We start from the raw sequence: 22,081 nt of genomic DNA, 5'->3' as shown, positions 1-22,081 counted from the left end.
GAGAGAGAGATACAGAGAGAGACAGGAGCGTGAGACAGAGAGAGAGAGAGAGAGAGAAAGGAATAAGAGCGTGAGAGAGAGAGAGAGAGAAAGGAATGAGAGCATGAGAGAGAGAGAGATAGGAATAAGAGCGTGAGAGAGAGAGAGATAGGAATAAGAGCGTGAGAGAGAGAGAGATAGGAATAAGAGCATGAGAGAGAGAGATAGGAATAAGAGCGTGAGCGAGAGATAGGAATAAGAGCGTGAGAGGGAGAGAGAGAGAGAGAGAGAGATGGGAATAAGAGCGTGACAGAGAAAGAGAGAGGGAGATGGGAATAAGTGCCTGAGAGAGAGAGGGAGACAGGATCGTCTTAGTGATTCTCTACCTTTAAGGCTGGTAAGAAGGAATGTCATCAGGATTTTTTCCATGTTTCTTAGCCAATTATGATGCATCACAATACAAATGTCAGCTTGAAGTATGACAATGTGGTAAACGACACGCTTGAGGGCTTATAAGACAAAAGTTTTAAGTTTTCAAATACTGTATGTCGAATATTTGAAATGGAATGGAGGTCGAATAATGACCACACGATTCTCAAGCTTACAACTGTGACCATGTGACATAGCTAAAGGTAAATACATCCGTATCCTTCTCGTTTTCAGTATTTCGTTACTTTTCACAAATGAAATCTGCTCGAGCCTTGTTTTGAAACCATGATTTACTTGAAAAACTGGTTAAAATGAGCCTCAAGGTTCTTAAGTAGCTGTGGGAGGAAGACAGTTTGAATTGTACATCTGCTGATATGGGACACATACTTTGGCATTATTTTTATTTCTATGGTTCTATCAAAACATTACACAGTGAAATAAATTGCGCTGAATGATAGGCTTCTGTCTGCAGAGTTGGTTAAGCGCTTGTGTTTGATTTTGTCTTAAAATTAAAGTTGTGGCTCTCAAAAAAGAATTTAAAAAATAATTGAGGTTTCCGATCCACGCTAGAAACCTTCACATATTCTAATGCCTGGAATATTTGTTTTAAACTCTGCTTTGTTTTGCTGAAGCTTGGTTTTAACCCCCATCTTGTAACAGTTTTTTTTAATTAATGTAAAGAGCATAGCAAATTTATTTATATGTTCTTAATCTTCTCTGACAACTATTCAACGATTACATTCATTGACAACCATTCTCCAAAAGTAATTCCTGTTGAGATATTCCAATATGAAAATGTCGAAGACATCAAACTTAACGCTAAATTCTCTCTGATTTTTGTACTTAGAGTGGTTCTAAATGACAGTCGCACCTCCCCCCAGATTTGATAACTGGCAATGTTTTGTCTACCTTCTTGCATTTCTTATACGCAAAAGCCTTAATTGAATTACTGGCATCCATTTGTAAGCAGTCACACGTTTATATTTGCTCATTTTATTTTGTGATAGTTTAATTAGTACATTTGTTGTAAATTGGTAACAACAGTGTCATAAAAAGTAACTCTCTTTTTGGTCTGTAGGTAGTCTTTGTGGAGGCCATGGTTTCATTAGTGGGAAGTGGTGGTTTGTGCAGTGTAAAAACTTGTGTCCAGTGGCTTCTTGACTTTTGAGTTTTGGTCATGCAAACACAATTCCACGCATTCCACAAAAGACACAGGAACCTGGTGTTACGACCGGTACAAGCGGGGGAACATAATGCGTAACGTCTCACACAATGCTTTATTAAGGGATCTAGGAAGTAAGGGTGAGAGGAAAAAGACCGCAATCTGGTGCTCGCTAGGCAGGAGGAGCGGGAAGCCCTTGCGAACGGAGCGTGGTCGGAGATCGGAACAAGTCGGGTAAGCGGGACGGGATACGGAGCCAGGGGTCAATACAAGAAACAGAATCGGGCAGGATACTGGTAGCCGGGACAGGAGAACGGAGCTTGGATCGATACAGAAAACAGAATCAGGATACGGGTAGCCGGGACAGGAGAACAGAGCTTGGTTCAGGGATTGATACAGAGAACAGAATCAAGATACGGGTAGCCGGGAGAGGAGAACAGAGCTTGGATCAGGGATTGATACAGGGAACAGAATCAGGATACGGGTAGCCGGGAGAGGAGAACGTAGCTTGGATCGATACAGGCAACAGAATCAGGATACAGGTAGCCGGAACAGGAGAACAGAGCTTGGATCGATACAGGGAACAGAATCAGGATACGGGTTGCCCGGAGAGGAAAACGGAGCTTGGATCAGGGATCGATACAGGGAACAGAATCAGGATACAGGTAGCCGGAACAGGAGAACGTAGCTTGGATTGATACAGGGAACAGAATCAGAATACGGGTAGCCGGGAGAGGAGAACGAAGCTTGGATCAGGGATCGATACAGGGAACAGAATCAAGATACGGGTAGCCGGGAGAGGAGAACGTAGCTTGGGTCAGGGATCGATACAGGAAACAGAATCATGATACAGGTAGCCGGGAGAGGAGAACGGAGCTTGGATCAGGGATCGATACAGGGAACAGAATCAGGATACGGGTAGCCGGGAGAGGAGAACGTAGCTTGGATCAGGGATCGATACAGAAAAAAGAATCAGGATACAGGTAGCCGGAACAGGAGAACGGAGCTTGGATCGATACAGGGAACAAAATCAGGATACGGGTAGCCAGGAGAGGAGAACGGAGCTTGGATCAGGGATCGATACAGGGAACCGAATCAGGATACAGGTAGCCGGAACAGAAGAACGGAGCTTGGGTCGATACAGGGAACAGAATCCAGATACAGGTAGCCGGGACAGGAGAACAGAGCTTGGATCGGGGATCGATACAGGAAACATGTCAGGATCAAAACGGGAGCCAGAGTCAAAAGTGCTTGCCTTGCACGAGGTTTGCAGACGGACTGACCAGGAGTGAATGAGAAAGACGAGTCTAATTAGGAAGCGAAACCAAACAGGAAATGAGCAGCATCTGGGACTAAACGAGTGAGCGCAGGTGAGAGCAATGGGCAAATCATGACACCCGGTCTCAAGGTAGCTCAACTAACTGCATGCTATGTACATACACCGGGGATTAAAATTTAAAGAGGAGCTTATAAGAAATATAATAATTTTGAAATAATATCTTCACTGATCAAGAGTTTTATTCTGTCCATACCATGCTATTACAACACATTTTCAAAAAATGTATTAGGCATTTCAACAAAAAAATGTATTTTGCCAAAAAACACTGATCAAAATTAGAGAACACTTTCAGAAGGACCCTACCCAATGTTGCTAATCAAGCACATGGTGCTAATTTTCTTAATTATCTGTCAACGCCTATTTAACTGTCATTTTGAGTGCCAGTTTAACTGACTTTGCAAGATGGTGAGCCATTCTAAAGTGTCTGAAAGCCTCCGGCAACAGGTTGTCCAGATGAAAACAAAAGGGATGACCCTATCAGCCATAGCCAGACAAGTTGTTCCAAATCAGGGATTTTAAGAATCTTTACAAAACTACAAATTCATAAAAGTCTCCCAAGAAGGCTGGTCGTCCAAGGAAGACAAATGCAAGAGAGGACAGTTCACTGTGGAGGATGTCAATGGGTAATGGTTTCCCGACTGCAGCTGAAATTACTCGCCATTTCAGTGTTGAACATGGTAAGAATCTGTCTCGCCGTTTGGTGGCTCGCCGTTTAAGAGCATTTGGACTGAAGGCTTACACTGCAGTGATCAAATCTGTGCTTAGGGAAAAAAAAACATAGCCTGAGCTTTGCGGAGGAGCATCTTACGTGGACAGAGGAGAACTGGTCCAGAGTTCACATTACTTCAGTGATGAGAGCAAATTAAACTTATTTGGGTGTGATGGGAATAGTTATATTTGGCGACACATTGGAGAAAGACCAAACCCAAAGTGTGTAATAAACGTCAGTGAAGGAGGAAGTGTCATGGTTTTGGGCATGTTTTCTGCAGCAGGAGTTGGGCCTCTTGTACAGCTACATGGCAGAGTGAATGCAAAATTGTAACAGAACCTTTTTCAACAGCATATGGTTGCGTTTATCACCCAACCCGCCTGCAGTTGTCATGCAGGAAAATGCTCCGTGACACACAGCAAAACATGTAAAGAATTTCCTTGAAGGTAAAAACATTGAATCAATGGCCAGTCCAGAGTCCTGATCTCAACCCAATAGAGAACCTCTGGGAAAATCCTTGGTGACATAGTTATGGTCAAGAAACCCACTACAATCTGTGTGGAGGAGGCTGGAGGAACAATGGACCAAAATCACACCAGAGCGTGTGAGAGACTAATACTATCCTGTGGCTGCTGATGTGCTGAGGTCATTCACAGAAGAGGCCTGTACACTTCTTACTAATTGCTGACTGTTGTTACCTCGAGATTTGTTTTTAACTCCAAAGTCATTGTTCTTCTCTAACTTTGATTAGTGTGTTCTTTAATTATGATCAGTGCAATTTCTCATTTTTGTTTCTTTCTTTTTGTAAACTCCTTTTTTCATTTTGTGAAAACAATGTTGTAGTAGCAAGGTATAGACACAACAAAATGTCCTCAAACTGTTGAGCAGTGAAGATGGTATTATTTCAAAATTGTCTAATTTTTTTTACAAGTTCTTTAATTCTGATCTCCAGTGTATAACTTACAAACTCAAGGACAAGTCTCCCTTGTCTACAGGGCGTGGCGGCTTTGGTTGCAAGGCAATAGTTAATCATTGCAATAGTGGCTGCTTGTTTGGCGCATGGTGGCCTAGGGAGAACATGGACAACCAGTTATAGTCCTACAAATGTAGCCACAAATCACAAAATGAAATAAAATAAGCTTGAACATGCCACATCGCTAAAAGTTATTAGTTCTTAGTGGCATTTAAAGCGTAAACGTACTTTCAGAAACATAACTCAATAGACAGAGTTCTATCCGAGAGGTGAAATCTGAACTGATAAAAGACTCCACTCTTATTCCCTGACTTTTCCTCGATAGATATGCTAACATCAAGCGCATAGAAAATTGGATTCAGGTCACAGTTTGAATTTGTCACGCCTTGGATCCAGATCACGTTGACAATCGATGTCCCTGTCCCTGGCTGAAGCTGTGGAATAACGAGCGGCGTAGTCCAACACTCCCTCGCACGACACGTTCCAAGTCCAACTCACCCCATTGAATGTGGCTGAGCTTTTATTGTATTCTCAGTCTATCACTTGAAGCATTATTGATTTAAATTCGCATTCTTGCATGTCTAAATTGTCTTGTGACTCAGTAGCCATCGCCTGTTTAATTGCTCTTCGGGCATTCAATATTACGTACGAATGAGAGCATAAGGACAGTGGGCCAAAAGGGCCTGCCAGGCCTTCTCTGCTGGCCTAAAAATATACGAATCATGTGATGTTAATTTTTTTTTTGTCCATCAATACTTTTTAAATAATTCCAAATTGTCTGTCAGCTTCATTTCATTGATTCTACCTGTCTTCGCTGCTACCAGATGTGTGCTTTCATATTTAATAATTTAACCAAACACGTTCAGCCATTAGTTCTTTCGCTAGGCTCAGATATCTCCCTAGGAAGCCCTTCACACAAAATCCCGAGGGCCGTGTCCAGTAACATCAGTCTACGAGAAAACAGATTTTGATTTGGCGTCTAAGAGCCTGCTAGAGGGCCTTGAGAAACATCATTGGTTTCATAAACTATGATTAGCTCGGGGGCGGTTATCCACCAAAGTAATCACGCCAACTGTCGTTAAACTTGAAGAGACCAAGCTGTACAAGGAAATAGATTGTGTTAATTTAATAGCGAAAAGTATTACAACTCTGAAGTAAGCAAGCCTTTCGCAAATAGGAATAGGTTTTTTCTGCCACTCTCAGTCTAGAGATAGGAACTTAAGCATGAGCCCATGTTGTCCGCGGGACCCCTGCATTCTTGCTTGTTGTACAGTCAACGCTTTTCAGCTTGGGCAAGAATTGTAGCAAATGTCAACAATTTTTTTATGCCATGTAAAATATTTTCTCATTCAGATACCTAAAATGGTGGTACAAAAAGACACAAGTGGAAAAGAAGGCGCCATTCATCGATATGTTTCGAGCGCAGCCTTTGCGGCAGATTTATGGTGAGTTAATCTTGGCATCACTTGAATTATTTTCTCCAACGTACGTATTTCTGCCTGCCCAAAAATATGATAGGCGCCCCACTGGGCGGTATCGGCGGTGGGACTATTACCAGAGGTTGGAGGGGGGAGTTTTGCCGGTGGCAGCTGACGCCTGGAATGTACCATTACAAGACTGTCATGGCTAATCAGGTATGGGCACATTTTTCTTGACTTAGCCAGTGTTTCTCCACGTTTTTTTAGCCCAAAAAAAAAAAAACTAATAAAAACTAATGGAATACCACATGAACAAAACCTTTTAAAATGCAATTTGTCAATCTTATTTTTTTTTCATTGATATTTTCACTACCAGTTACAGAGTAGTGTATAATGTTGCATTATTAAAAAATATAATGAGAAATAACCAATGTACAGTTTCAGTAGCTAATCGTTGATGCACAGCCCTTTATGTACAAGACCTCCTCAAAGGTGCTCAAAAGCAGTGGTTCTAAACTGGTCTGACTCAAGACCCACTGACCCACCTTTCGACCCACAAGCTAAGTATAAATAAAAACAAAAAATCCTCTTAAATGTAGCCAATAAAATGAGTGTGCGGTTTAAAGCAGAGATATTAGAATATATTCCCCTTTAAAAAAAAAAAAAATCCAGCAAAGCCAAATTTAACTTCAAGTACCGTACGCACTTGCTTATGAGCCTACATCGCATATGAACGACCCTCTAAACACGCTTTAAAATGGCCACTTACTAAAAGAAATTCAAAATATTGATAAAGCATGGACCTAAACATTGATGATTATTCAACAATGTAGTTAATAAAGATTACTGGTAAAAAGCTAAAGTTTTTCAACCATTTACTGTACCTTGCAGCACTTCAATGGCAGACATTCAATGTACATGTTCTTCTTTCGCAATTGTTTGCTTCTTCGACTCGATCATTGTTGTCAGTATTTTCTACTTTTCTTTACAATGACAATGAATTTTTTGGGACCCATTACTATGGCGGAAAAAGAAAGTAAAACCAACAAAATCACAATAAAATAAGATTTGGTCCCTCTCAAACACGCCAATTGACTGTACAGGTAGAAAAGATTGAGCAGGGCATTATCGTCATCTACTGTTAAGGAGTGTAATTGACCCTCGATTTTCTCCTATTTTTAGCATTCTTTTGCCATGGAAATGGCCCGTGACCCACTGAAAACAGGTCCGCGACCCACTTTTAGGTCCAAACCCACCAGTGGGGAAACACTGCTCTAACGATCACCTAATAGCTTCAGAATTTCAGACTGCTACATAACTACACCCAACGGGAAGTAGCCGAATTTGGCAGTAAGAGGAAAAAATAGTTTTCGCACTTGCTAACTATCCACTAAAATGGATGTCACGAAAACAGAGCTAAATTGACGCGTCAAAAATGCACAGGGTAAAATGTCCTTTGCTTTTCTAGCTTCCCAAAACACAGCTTTTAAACAAGATTGCATGTCTTGTGGGTAATAGTGATTTAATTGAGTTATCTGTTTAAGACACAGCATTTTTAGAACAGGGAAATTTACTGTGGCACACCAGACAAGATCTCACAGCACATAGCCCTGGTTGAGAAAGACTGAACTAGTACACACAGCACAATTGAATGACGCGTCCTACTGTTGTCATCCTGTTTGTCCGGAGGGAGGGCCTTTTATTTATAAGTACTGTATTTTCTGCACTAGAGGGCCAGCTGGATTATAAAGCATACCCCTTAAAAATAGTCTTTTGTCAAATATTTTTCACATATTAAGCAAACAGGACCATAAGGGGCATGAAATTGAGTTAAAGTTTATTTGTATAGCCCTTAATCACAAGGAGTCTCAAAGGGCTGCACAGACCACAGATTTTTGCAAACCACAGACTATTATTACACCATCCTCTCATCTAAAACCAATAATAACAGCCCTGGCGCTTAGTTTGTATCCAATGTGTTCTATTTCACTTGTCCTGATCTCGCTGTTAAGCTTTAAGTTGTACTCTTTCATTCTCTTTATTAACAACCGGAGCCTGTGATCATGCTTTTGGGCGGCAGTAGCTCAGGAGATAGAGCGCTCGTCTTGGGATCAACGGATCCCAGTTCGAATCCCGGCTTGTCCGTGTTACATGTTGAAGTGTCCTTGGGTAAGACACTGAACCCCTAATACCCCCAATAAGCAGGTTAGCGTCTTACATGGCTGCAATACAAGGCCGCTATTGGGAAATGTGAAGCACACTGTAAAGCGCTTTGGGAAGTCATTGACTTGAAAAGCGCTATATAAATGCAGATCATTTCATTTCATTCATTTCATAGAGTCTCCCCAGAAAGCAAATCGTCAATAATATTTACAACACCTACCAGATCCTCAATCATCTGAGCTATGGCTCTCTGGAACACCTCTGGTGCTGAAGTGATTCTAAACAGCAACCCTAGGAACCTATGTATCCCTATAGAGTGTTGAAGCTGCAGAGCTTTGAGCTCTCCTTGTCCAGTTTGATTAGCTAAAATATTTTATCAGCATCTAGCACAGAGAAGTACTTGGCATTCGGCACAAGAAAGTACTTCCTCTAGCGTAAGTAATGGGTAGTGCTCCTGTTTAATAGCTTTCTTCAAGACTTGCAGTCCATGCAGATCAAAATGTTCTCAGTATGGTCACTGTGGTAACACCTATTGACCCATTCTGTTGGTTTTATTTGCCTTGTTATCACACCCATTTTATCCATGCAACGTAACTCCTCCACAACCCTGTCTCTCAGCGCCACAGGGATCTTCCTGGGAGCATGCACAACAGGTCTGACAGTGTGGTCAACTTGAATATGGTGCTGACCAGGTGTGCGACCCAGTTCCTTGAACAGCTCTTTTTAGTCTTTAAGTGGTTCGTCCACCATCTCTCTTCACTAGACCTTATTATCACAAAAGGTGCCTCATGCATTATTGATGGTACATCTCATTGTCTATTTCAAACTTAATGTAATGCGTTTCTCCTTTATATTCACATGTCAAGGCAGGTTTGCCTAGTGGTGCTGTGTTTTGGTCAAAGAACGCCACCAGTTTGCTCCTTCTGGCTCTGAGCCTGCCTCTCACATCCAGAGCATTTAAATGATCCACACACATTGCATTACAGTCTGCTCCAGCGACCAATTTAAAAATCACATTTTTTTAATTAATGCTCATTCTTTCAGTCTGTTTTTCTTCCTTGTTTTCAAATTCTGCAGATACCATAAAACGTATGTGTGTTTCACACTCCTCTTAGTGTATCAATGAAGATTTCTTCTTCCTGATCCTCTTCACTTTGCTCTAATGCATTCATCCTATTCCTGTCCTGTGGCCTCCATGAGCCTGGCTGACTCTGTGATTTGCACATTTTAGGAAAGTGATTCTTCATTTGACACTCTCTGTATATCTGTCCCATACCAGGACATCTATTGGTCCCATGCTTGAAACCACACCTATTGCAATTTGACTCGGTCTGTTCTGCCCATATTTTCACATTAAAGTCTTTTTTGTCAGCTTTAACGGTTTTCATTTCCATCTCTTTTTTCAGGGCTTTCAAGTGAGTACTTGTGATTTAATTGTCTCTGCATACTGTATATCAATTGTTTTTATAGAGTCAACTCTCCTTCTCATAGCAGTCTACCTCTCACGTGATCATTGACAATGCCGCACACGATTCAGTCACGAACCAGGGAATCATGCAGATCACCAAACTCGCAGTCCCTCGCTTTGTCCTTTAAATCTGTTACGTATCGGCTCTAACTGGTTCTGTGCCCTCGTGAAGAAGATGTGACGTAAATGAGTCAAGTTCTTTAAACTTTCTCTTCAGCGCTCCAATTTTATTCACTTGCTCTGCGAAAATGAACGTGTTGCTCACTTTAATCACCTCCTCGCTGGCGACATTTTAACGTTGCATAGTGCACTTGCTCGCCCTTTTTCCAGGACACCGCTGGCAACACTCAGCATTTTGATGCATTAAATCCAGCTTTGCCAGTTCTCAGCAAGATTGCCTTGCGAACTCAGATTCCGTGGAGGTTGAAACTGCGCCATCCCATAACCGTACACTTTCAATTCTTATTTTAACTTCTGACACCATGTTATATATTGATGAGGCGTACAACGACTTTGTTGTTTAAGGATTTATTCCTTCCGGCAGGGCAGCATTCAAAAAGACCGCCTTCGTGTCATACTGGGATCTTAAAAGGCATTACGACACTTACTTTAGTACTGACAGCTAAGGGTGCCTGTGAGGTACATTTATGTTACCATGCTTAAATCAATCATATATATATATATATATATATATATATATATATATATATACACAATATCAACATTATGACAAGGCGTTCAAGGTCATAATGCATATTTTAAATTTCTGGCCAATTTTTTTTTTTTTTTTAGGTGTGCCTTGTAGTCCGGTAAATATGGTAATAACCAAATGCTGTTTTTTGTCTTTCCCAGTTTACTGTGTGTATTCGCCGCGGGGGCCAAACGGTTTACCAACAGGTGCTTTCTGTAGAGCGGCCGCCGACGCTGCAGGGCTGGAACTGGGGCTACTGTGGCGAGTACGCCTTTTATCACGCCCTTTACCCCCGGGCCTGGACTGTCTACCAGCTCCCTGGACAGAACGTCACACTTACCTGCAGACAGGTTTCCCCTGTCATCCCACATGACTACCAGGTTAGAAATAGCAAACAAGTTTGATTTTATGGTCGCCGTGCCTGAAAGCCTGTCTCTTTTGGGGCAGGACTCCTCTTTGCCGGTGGCGGTGTTCATCTGGGACGTGGAAAATAAGAGCGACGCTGCTCTGGATGTCACCATCATGTTCACAATGGTTAACGGCTCCGGCCAGAAGGACGACAAAGGCGGGGGCCACTGGAACGAACCTTTTCATCTGGAAAAGGAGGGAGAGGCGGTGTCTGGAGTTATGCTTCATCATTGCACGGCGGTCAACCCTTACACTTTATGCATGGCAGCACGACAGCAGGTTTGATATTTATTTTTGCAACTCATTCTTCTTTTTTATTCTGTTTATTGTTTTGTGTTTTTATAAGCCCGACAGGGAAGTTAGCCATCAGACTGCGTTTAGTCCAAAGGGAACCTGCAGTGACTTGTGGAGTGACCTGATGGCCGATGGCCGCTTGGACTCTCCCAAGGGTCAGCATTACTGAGTAGGATGATCACTTTTGAGGTGGACAACCGAACACTCAAAACTGCATTGTCTCTGTTCAATCCTGCAGGCTCCAGCCCACCCACAACTAAAGGAGATATGGTGGCAGCCGCACTGGCTGTTGGCTGCTCCGTCGTGCCTCAGGGCCGCAACACCTTAGAGTTCTGTCTAACCTGGGACATGCCCACAATCACTTTTGGCTCCCGTGAAAGGCAGCACCACAGGTAAACAAGAAACTGTCTAATTTAAACTTCTCAATCAAATCCCATCTGAATCCATCTAATTTAATTCTAATCTAAACTACTTCATGAATCCAGATTTTTTTTTTAATTCATTATTATTATTTTTTGATTTGTCAGAGCGTGTGCGTGTGCACATGTGCATGTGGCTTATTGGCTCCGAAACAGCAGAACTGATATTCGTGAAAGTTTACATAGTTGCAGGTTTCTGCGAATGTTTTTCGCCAGATTTTATGTCGAGGCAGTTAGGCGCCCCCAATAATTACCAACAAAATCAAAAAACATCTCCTTCTTGTTCAAGCAGCTCATGAGCGACATGCAGTTCCTGGACGCTCCATTGTAGCTCCCTGGTGCTTTTAAAAGAAACTACGGCCCCAACATCTTCGCCCAAGTAAAATGCAGTGCAACGCCGAGGCCAATATGCTTGTCCAAAACAGTTATCTTATGGTCAACTTTCAAATTGATGAGTATGAAATGACTGGTAGCCTGAAAAGCTGTCTCATTCCATTTGTTTAACCAAACTTTGGCGTTTTTAACACAGTGTATGATGCTGCTTTGTTCCTGAAGAAGTCCTTTGCTCTTGACAAAACCCAAAATGTCAAGTTGAAACAACTGATTAAAAAAAAGATAATGGATTACCGAAAATTACCCACAACAACCATTTTTTTGTTCTTTTTGGAGATTTTGAAAGACAAAACTATTTGTTGAATCTTTTTATGCGTTTGACCCCGGTTTTCAGAATAACATGCATCTCATTTGATCCCAACCTAATTTGTAAAGCATTTTAAAACAAGTTGTGAATGTAACTACGGTTCTATAAGTCCCGTATGACCACCAGAGCATCTTGTAACTCTTAATCCTTGTGTTCACGTGAGAAGATTTTTTAGGACACGAACCTGTGGTGAGATTGCAATTCATACACATTTCTGTACTACAGTTGTCACAAATGACAAATTTGCTATGCATTTATTTAACTACACAGGCGGGAAAGGAACATTCAGTGTTTAAAGCACTGCCTCTGGTGGTCAGGAGGGGCAAAATAGAACGACCATCAATGCATTTGACAATAAATAAAAATCTGTAAAGCAGTGTATGTAGGTAAAACTAAAAAAAACACCCAGATAAATGAATAAAAAAGTATCTAAATAAAAATCTAAGCAACCTTCCCTTTCATACTTGTTGGGTGTGTTTCATTTTTGGGGGGCATCTTTATTCTCCCCCTTTGGAGCTGCACTTAAAACAGCTTCATTATGATAATTACACATAATACATGTCCCCCAAATTGTATTTTCCTTTTGTCTGCCCTTTGCTGCCTAGTGTTAAATGTGGTAATTGGTTGCGATTACAGGCGCTACACTCGTTACTTTGGGAGCAAAGGGGACGCCTCGCCCTCCTTGAGTTACTATGCTCTTACAAAATACAAACAGTGGGAGAAGAACATTGAAGAGTGGCAAACGCCCATACTCCATGACAGGTACAGGGGCCAAAGTGACATAGCTGGACTTCATTCAAAACGAGCTACCAAAAGCGACTGGAGATGAATTTTCCTTGCTAGTTTAGAAGTCTGTAAAAGAACGTTGAAATTGGCAAGAGGGGTTAAGAGCCGGCTCTTTCGGCTCCCATCGGTTCTTGAGTTGTTTTTGTTTTTAATGATATGTTACGAACAGAAATGGAACATTATGCACCAATTTAATTCATTTTGAAAATGTATTAAGCTACTGTTTGATCAAAGTCAAGTCAAGTCATGTTTATTTGTATAGCCCTTTATCGCAGCATACACATAGAGTGAACTTTTACCTTATCGAAACTTTCAAATTGTTTATATTATATTAAGCAAACAACACAGAATAATCCCAGTATTATTGACCAGTCACGAGAGAGAAAGAGAGCGAGAGAGAGAGCAAGAGAGAGAGAAATGAAGAAAGAGAGAGAGCGAGTGAGAGAGAAATAAAGAAAGAGAGGGAAAGAAATGAAGAAAGTCAGAGAAATAAAAAAAGAGAGAGAAAGGAAGAAAGAAAGAAAGAAAGAAAGAAAGGAGGAAGAGGGAGAGAAATGAAGAAAGAGGAAGAAAGAGAGAAATAAAGTAAGGAAGAAAGAGGGAGAGAGAGAAATAAAGAGAGAGAGGGCGAGAGAGAGAGGGAGAAATAAAGAAAGAAATGGGGAGAGAGAGAGAGGGAGAAATAAAGAAAGAAATAGGGAGAGAAAGGGAGGAATAAAGAAATAGGGAGAGAGAAATAAAGATAGAGAGAGGTAGATTTAGTGAGAGAGGGGGAGAGAGGTACCTTAAGAGACAGATGAAGAGTGTAGTTAATTAAGAAAGAGGGAGAGAAAAAGAGAGTGGTAGAGTAAGAAAGAGGTGAGGCCGATAGAGAGAAAATGAAAGAGTAAGAGTGAGGGATAGAAACAGAGAAACGAGTGAACTGGAGATAAGAGTAAAATAGAGCTCAAAAAGGAGATAAAGTGAGAAAAAAAGATAAAAGAAAATTATAAAAAAAAGAATTAAAGAGAAAGAGAACACGAGAGAAAGAAAAGGTGACAGTGAGAATGAGAGAGAGGAAAAGAACAAGAGAGAGAGGGAGAGAAAATTAGCTAGAGAGAGCGTTTCGAAGGAAGACTGCCTCTTTTTGATGGGGAGCCTCTTGTAGTTCACTTCAAATAGTCTGCTCATGTCAAGTCCAGCCATGTTTCTTTGTGTATCCCTTATTAACACAAAAAATCTCATAGAGGCATTTCATTCACGAACAACACATCAGTTTCAATCAAACGTTGTGTACGCCTGTAGTTCTCTTCCCTCCTGGTACAAATCGGCCCTGTTCAACGAACTGTACTTTGTGGCCGACGGGGGGACGGTGTGGACGGAACTGCAAGAGGACGCTGATGTTAGCGGAGGCGTACGAAGCGAGGATGGCGGCTTGCCCGCTCAACCGCCCGTCACGAGGGAATACGGCCGCTTCGCCTACCTGGAAGGTAAACCAATTGCCATGCACACAAAAAAGACACACTCGTTTTTCTAGAATTGATCCGTTATGCTTTATTTTGTCTCTCAGGCCAAGAATACAGAATGTACAACACATACGACGTGCACTTCTATGCCTCTTTTGCACTTATCATGCTGTGGCCCAAACTTGCGCTGAGTGTGCAATATGACATAGGTATCCTTTCTTACTTCACTTTTTTTTTTTTTTTTTTTTTTGGAAGGTTATTTTTTTCACTGCATTCTCCCACTTGAATTTTCTTCTAGCGGGCAGTGTGGTTCAGCAAGATTTAACTGAGAGGTTGCATCTGATGAGTGGTCGGCTCGCCGCAGTAAAGACAAAAAATGTAGTGCCTCATGACATTGGAGACCCAGGTACATGACTCTGGAAGACATCTCTAGAACTTAGTTCCAATGACGAGCTGAAAACTTGCTTTGCACTCCCAAGTGCAATCCATCAATATTGCTAGTATTAGAATACTCAAATGTGCTCCATTATTAAAATTCCCAAATGTACTTCAATACAAGAAAATAAAAAATAAAGCTAACATATCACATGTATTTTATTTTAAGACAAATTTTGTAATGATTTGATAGGCCAGGCGTTGATCTTTTCTTTTGCAGATGATGAGCCGTGGCAAAGGGTGAACGCCTATCTCATTCATGACACGGCCCACTGGAAGGACTTGAACCTGAAGTTTGTCCTGCAGGTCTACAGAGACTATTACCTCACCCAAGATGCGCAGTATCTGCAGGACATGTGGCCCATCTGTCAGGTGAGCTTTGCTCTTTTGGGTGATTTGTTTTTTTTAGTTTTGTTTATTTCTTTGTCTTGAAATTCTCCCTGTACTCTGTCTGCTAGGCAGTGATGGAGTCGGAGCTCAAATTTGACCTGGATGGAGATGGCCTGATCGAGAACTCTGGCTTTGCTGATCAGACTTATGATGGCTGGACTGTAACCGGACCAAGGTCAGGCAGAGGAGACTATATGGTTGAGCAAGTTTCAAACAAAAGAAATAGCAATGTTTCATATCCGAACACTTCTACTTTGGGAGCCTTCCAGCTTCATCAAGTGAAAGATATGCTAACAGGCTAGCAATGTCATTAAGACATTTGATATTCTTAGGCATGGTGTCTGCGCTAGGAGGCTGGGCAGAGATATAGGCAAATAAATCCTAATTGGAAAAACACGACTTGTGTCAAAACAGGAAATTCGGGTATTTTTATCTTTGATGGACAGATTACCCTCGGAGAACCCACAGGTCATAATTTTTCATGGAAAGAAGGGTTCTTTGGGTTCTCCACGGTTAAAATGTACCAAAAGTGCCACGTTATTTCATGTTTGGATTCACGTCACCATACTGTTTTCCTTTATTCTCTCCGTTTTACTATGCATTGCAGTGCGTACTGTGGAGGGCTGTGGCTGGCATCGTTGTGCGTCATGTGCAAAATAGCTCAACTGCTCGGCAAACATGAGGCTCAACAGCACTACAAAGACATCTTGCAAAGAGGCAGCGCCGCCTTTGAGAAGCTTTTGTGGAATGGTATGGCCTAATATCCGTAAACCCCCCCTCGCTTTTCACAATTGCTTGGAATCCCACCATACAAATATTTACAACTTTGAATACTTTAAACCTTTGCCGTACCTGAAAAACACTTGAGAATCAGAATCACTTTCCAATATGTGTAACTTTATTGGTAAAATTGGTCCCATGAATAATGTTTACAATCTTCCATTCCATAGGCAAGTACTACAACTATGACAGCAGTGGGAGAAACCTTTCCAACAGTATAATGTCAGACCAGTGTGCTGGCCAGTGGTTCCTCAGAGCGTCTGGACTCGGAGAGGGAGACTTCCAGGTCTAAGAACTAAATACTGTGTTTTCAGCCCCATAAGACGCACTCACTAAAAAAGTCTAGTCATATTATTTTCGTACTGGAGGCCCACTAAACTTTAAGGCGCATGAAATTGAGACTACATAAAGAGCTACTGTGTGCATTTGTGTGAAACCATTGGGCTCTACATACACTTGCAGTATATAGTCGTGTAATGATTGATTAGATGTCGCTGACCATAATCACACAACATTGCATGTCATGGGAATCAAACAGAGTGGTAGTGGTGACAGCACCGGCGCTTTACTACTAGAAAACCAGTGTTATGGATGACAGAAAAAGGCATTAGAGCGTATCACATTATCACACTGTTTTTACTCAAAGTGCCAGCAACATTGATTTGCATAGTGCGTTCTGATGGATTGAACAGTCTCCAATTTTTCACAAGTGTGTGTTTAACCTCTCAGTTCAATATGTATATGTATGTAAAAGAGCTTGTATTGTATTCTGTTGAACAATGCACTAGCAGAATGCATTAGGCAAATCAGTGTTTCTGGTACAGTAACTTAAAAAAGTGTGATAATGAGCTAAGCTCCAATGCCTTGTCATATGCCATCTCTACCAGTAGTGGTCGTCAATCTTGCCGTGACTACTCAGGATCAATTCACGTTGCAGTTTAGGTCAGCGATATTTATCGATTTGAACAATCATTGCAATCATTGCTCGAATACGGTTAGATACAGTCAATTTTGTATGTAAAATCTTGTATGGTAACACATAACTATTATTCGTGTATGCATTTTAAATCTTACCCACCGAATTCTGCAGTATATATGGGGCACTGGGTTATAAGTTGAACTTTCACATTTCTTGCCAAATGGGGGTTTTTAAGTGTGCCTTACAGTCTGGAAAATACAGTACATACATTAATAGATTAAATAAATTCACGTGTTGAATCTTAAATGAAAGAAATTTGGGCTATTCAAAATAAAAGTTAATTGTTTTCTCTAGTTAAAAAAAGCTGTAACGGGTGATAAGGTTTCAAAGTTCATGATTTGCCCATCCAGGTTTTTCCAAAGGAAAACATCAAAACTGCTCTCCGGTCTGTCTTTGACTTGAACGTGATGAGCTTCAGTGGGGGCCAAATGGGGGCCGTGAACGGCATGCGGCCCGAGGGCGTGGCCGACCGCGCAAGTGTTCAGTCCGACGAAGTATGGGTCGGCGTCGTTTACGGTCTGGCTGCAACTATGATCCACGAGGTAAAAAAAGCCACATCATGAAATAAAGGGTATTGTCATGGTAATTTCATCCTGCAATCAGAACAGATACGTTGCTCCAATCTGTATGTCTTGGCCTAGAGGTAGCTCTTAAGCTCAAGCCTGGCCCGAAACGGTCGGTTGGCCAAAAATGCCAATCATTACATTTTAATTTGGGCCAGGCTTCTTTCTTGCTGACTTTAAAAAATATGTATTTTCCACCAGTCATTATTCTTTGTTTCTTTTTCTTTGTGGAGGATCTATGTAATGGATTCCTTACCCTTCTGGTCCTCACAAACAAAATATGAAAAGTCAGGTTTGCTTCGGGCGCAGCCCTTTAAATCAATTGATTGGGCTCAGGCTGGTTTTGGACTTGAATACCTGCGTATTGGGTCGGGCTGGATATTTTAGGCCAGATCTTAAATGTACTTGGCCCTAAGGGTTTAAAAGGGGCAATAATCAGTGCTACCTGAAATTCTTAAATAATCATGCAAAATGTGACAAAATAGTGCACAGCTTTTGCATAAAAACAATCAATTTCAATGGTATATTCCAATTTTCTAAGACAAAGCATTTTGAAGACAACATGTCTGGTCTTTGTCATCCTGAGCTGTTACGTCATCGAAGGAGCAACAAGCCAGTCGCCACATTGTTTTATGTTTTAATTAGTTTAAGAGGTTATAAGTTTAAGCGAGTATTGGTAGTTTTGTGGAGAATGCTTGGGCGTTGTATCACCAGTGGATGTAGTAATGGTTCTTGCAAAAAACAGGCGGTATCAGCCAGGCTAACCAGGAACCAACAACCAAAAGCGGCAATGTCTGCAGCGATAAACGCGAGGACGCATGGGAATAGACAAACCATTGAACACTGCAAACGACGCTAATGCCAGTGTAGCCGATCAAAAAAATGTGGTGAGTAGCCAGGTTAACCAGGAACGAAAAATGAAAACGGGAACTGCTACAGCGATTAACATGAAGCCAGCTAGGAATAAATTAACCATGGAATATGGCAAAAGGGCGCTCATGCCAGGCTAGCCGATTGAAGAACATGCGACGAGAGCAGCCTGGCTAACCAAGAACCAACAACGAAAAGCACTTAAGGCTACGGTGACATATTCAAAGCCAGAATAAACAAACTAAGGAACACTGCAACACTGGCGCTATTGGTTGGCTAGCCGACCAAAAAAACCTGCAGTAAGCAGCCAGACTAACTGGGAACCAACAACTTATATTGGCAACAGCTGCAGCAGCAAATGCGAACCCGGACGAAAATAAACCGAGGAATACAGCAAAACTGGCGCTAACGCCAGGTTAGCCGGCCAAACAACACTTGCTGGGCAGCCAACGAGCGCCAACCAGGAGCAAACAAAACAGGAAAGCCCTTAGCAGCCTTGCTGTAACCCGGAGCTATACAAAGCTATTCCAACAGCAATGAAAAACACAAATGAAAAGCCACAATCGCCTATCTCCAAGCAGAAATTATTGGTATGCAATTGCTGTTTACCACAACTGCTGTGCTTTGGAGCTGCTTCACGTGTTCTGTTAATGTGATTTGCCTATTTGAATGTGTTCTGCCCCTTCAATGACATCACAGCTCTACAGCAAACAAGTCAGACGGGTCAACTTTGAGACAAAATTTCTTTGTCCTCCGGTGCATGGTATATTCTGCAACACATTTCCATTAGCGTAGGGAGGAACATTACACTTTCTGTGCATAATTGGAAGAAAAATCTGTTTGAATACCTTTAATGATCTGCGATCTTTGACTATCCTCCCAAGGGCATGTTGGTGGAGGGTATGCGCACTGCCGAGGGTTGCTACCGCACAGTTTGGGAGCGGCTGGGCATGGCGTTTCAAACCCCTGAAGCGTATTGCGAGAAGGGCATCTACCGCTCGCTGGCCTACATGAGGCCGCTCAGCATTTGGGCCATGCAACTTGCTCTGAAGCGCTGCCGAGACGACCACCTCACAGGGAGCGGAGAAGGTGATGGTCAATGATATCCGGTGTGGTTCATGTGCAAATCCCACCTTTCGATCTGTTCCTTTTTTTATGCCTCCTGTAGGTGATCACATTACTTGAATCGTGTATGTCTTATGTCTTTGCGATTCTGAGCTGTGAGTTTTTACAACACCTTGTCAATTTGCACACTACATTTGAGGTCTGGTTATCAGTATCTTGTTAATTTCAAATAAGAGGAACGCTGTCCTAAGTAATACACGACGAGAAACACAGTTTCTCTTTTTTTAAATACAGACTTTGGTGCCTTATTGCACATACATTATGCTATTGTATTTGGTGTCCAAAATGTTTTTTATAACACCCACCTATGACAATCATCCTGAATAAATCATTGTATAGGACCATTTTGGCTTCGTCTTTTCCATCACAACCAACCAATTGGTGTTCATGTTGTAGTGCAAAAAGACATGCTGTAGGGGGCGGCACACGCATATGGTGTTTGCATCAGTTCTTCGACGCAGTACATTTCTCAAGGTTTTGACACTAGTTGATAAAAAATGTTGTTTGAAACAGCAACAACATTAAAATGCAGAATGGGGGGAAGGGGGGCGCTTGGGTTTTCTTTTTCACATAAACAATTCGGGCGTCCTTTATCATAGAGTATAACACAGGGGTTTCCAACCTTGTTCAAATTGAGATCTACTTTTGTTACAAATTCGTGCAAAGGGCAATTAGTTTAAAAAAAAAAACATTTTAAAAATAATATCATGGTATAACTGTTGTTACTATGCTATTTCCGGGTTAATTATTGGAAGTTGGGTTAAATCAACCACAAAAAAAATATTTGAAAATCACCCAGCACTGGTGAGCTATTTTCAGAACTGGTTAGCTGGCACCAATGTTCCCTCCAAATTGCGCGCGTGCGCAACTGTGCACTGCTCAAACTGCCCAGAAGAAAAGCGATCCTGCGAGTAAAAATCAGGGCTCGAAATTATTAATTCACTCGCAAAAAAAGGCCAGAATTACCATGCAAAAACGATACATGAATGAAAACAATTCAGGTTCTTTATGCGGTGTTTTAAGCGCAGTCTTTAAAAAAAGCAAGAAAAAGGACAAAGCAGGTAAAAAAAAAAAGATTAAAAAAAATAAAAAGCTAGGAGAAAAAACAAAGCCACGGAAAAATAAACTAAAGCATAAAAAAACTTAGTGATGAGGGTAAAAATGCAGGAAAGATTACAAATTTGAGTGTGGGTCTCTTTCATTGCTCTTGTGTTATATTCAAATAATTTGCAAATCATAAATTATAATTTGCAATTTATTTGAATGTAACATTCAATCTTTTTTGCCAAAATTTTACTTCCACTAAAAAAATGTGATCAAATACAGTTTTGTATTGTGCAACCAACTAAAAACATCCACAAAATTGTAGTATTAAGTAACAAAAGATTTTTTTTTTAAAAAGCGGAAATCTCACAGTATAGTTGTTGTAAAAACAAAAGCCGTGTGCGCTCTGCAACCTCTGCAAGAATACATTATCCAATTCATCAAAATGTGAAAAACTAATGTTGCTGAAAAGCCAGCAGAATGTAACTTGATTTATGTTGTTCACCATTCTTCCAAACGACACTCGCAGACTTATGTGGGACTGCTCAGACGCGTGGAAGTTTAGAGGAAACATTGGCAGGCATCATGTTGGACACCCGTGGTGCAACATAATGCACATTGTATTATACACGTCTTAACTGATCTTCAACGTAAACCTCAACCGTTTTAAATAGCTAGACTGTGAAATCATTCACTAAACTGAACAACCCGAAATTATTCAATATATGAAGATCAAGGAACCTGTGCCAATCACATTGTGAATGTGTGAGCAAATTGGTAACTGATCCATTTCCAAGCATCTAGAAAAGGGGTCTCGAACTCAATTGACCTGGAGGCCGCCAGGACTATGCTCTGGGTGAGGTTGGCCAAAATCGAGTGTTCCACGGAAAAGTTCAAATAAGGTTTCTTCATTTTCCTCATGCTCAGGTTGAGTTTTTCCTTGCCCTCATGTAGGTTTTAGATAAGGGGATAGAGTAATAATAGTCAGTGGTTTGCAGTAACCTGTGGTCTGTGTAGCCCTTTGAGACTCCTTGTAATTAAGGGCTTTACAAATAAACACGACTTAATAAAAACATTTCACTCTTTTCAGATATTTTTTAAAATTCCCTTCACAAATTAAGATCTAGAAATTAAAGCATATAAATTGACATTGGTATGAAAATCATCCATCCATTTTCTGTGCCACTTATCCTCTCTAGGGTCTTGTGAGTGCTGAAGCTCATCCCAGCTATCTTCAGGCAGTGGGGCAGGGGACAACCGGTTATAGGGCACACAGAGACATACAATTCCCCTGCTCATTTACACCAGGTGACCATTTGGACTGGACAATTTCCCTGTCATACATGTTTTTCGAATGTGGGAAGAAACCTGAGTGCCCAGAGGAAACTCATGCAGGCACAGGCAGAACATGCAAACTCCACTCTGGGAGACTGTGGTTGCTGGAATAGAACCCTGTACCTCTGCACGTGGAGTTGCGTGCTAACCACCGTATGAAAATGAATCATTCTGTAA

General features: G+C 41.4%; 1 protein-coding gene across 2 annotated transcripts in view; it reads left to right on the top strand.

Annotated features, from left to right (window-relative positions):
- Positions 1-22,081, top strand: part of gba2 (glucosidase, beta (bile acid) 2) — a 24,214-nt gene extending 2,133 nt beyond the window's left edge. The window contains exons 3-19 of one of the 2 annotated variants that reach the window (XM_088347973.1): positions 5,945-6,036; positions 6,110-6,225; positions 10,493-10,711; positions 10,779-11,018; positions 11,086-11,188; positions 11,272-11,425; positions 12,789-12,914; positions 14,223-14,407; positions 14,488-14,592; positions 14,682-14,789; positions 15,039-15,190; positions 15,277-15,383; positions 15,816-15,958; positions 16,159-16,274; positions 17,318-17,509; positions 19,285-19,489; positions 21,769-22,081. In XM_088347973.1, the coding sequence (XP_088204099.1) occupies positions 5,945-6,036; positions 6,110-6,225; positions 10,493-10,711; positions 10,779-11,018; positions 11,086-11,188; positions 11,272-11,425; positions 12,789-12,914; positions 14,223-14,407; positions 14,488-14,592; positions 14,682-14,789; positions 15,039-15,190; positions 15,277-15,383; positions 15,816-15,958; positions 16,159-16,274; positions 17,318-17,509; positions 19,285-19,489; positions 21,769-21,785 (2,380 nt within the window). In that variant the 3' untranslated portion in view covers positions 21,786-22,081. Of the gene's footprint in view, positions 1-5,944; positions 6,037-6,109; positions 6,226-10,492; positions 10,712-10,778; positions 11,019-11,085; positions 11,189-11,271; positions 11,426-12,788; positions 12,915-14,222; positions 14,408-14,487; positions 14,593-14,681; positions 14,790-15,038; positions 15,191-15,276; positions 15,384-15,815; positions 15,959-16,158; positions 16,275-17,317; positions 17,510-19,284; positions 19,870-21,768 lie in introns of those variants that run through there. The other variant, XM_088347974.1, reaches the window with a different exon arrangement.

The sequence above is a fragment of the Urocampus carinirostris genome, chromosome 11, assembly GCF_059441175.1.
Source record: "Urocampus carinirostris isolate Australia breed hairy pipefish chromosome 11, RoL_Ucar_1.0, whole genome shotgun sequence".
Classification (NCBI taxonomy): Eukaryota; Metazoa; Chordata; class Actinopteri; order Syngnathiformes; family Syngnathidae; genus Urocampus; species Urocampus carinirostris.
The sequence above is the reverse complement of the archived record's forward strand: the minus strand, read 5'-3'. Positions and strand labels throughout refer to the sequence as shown.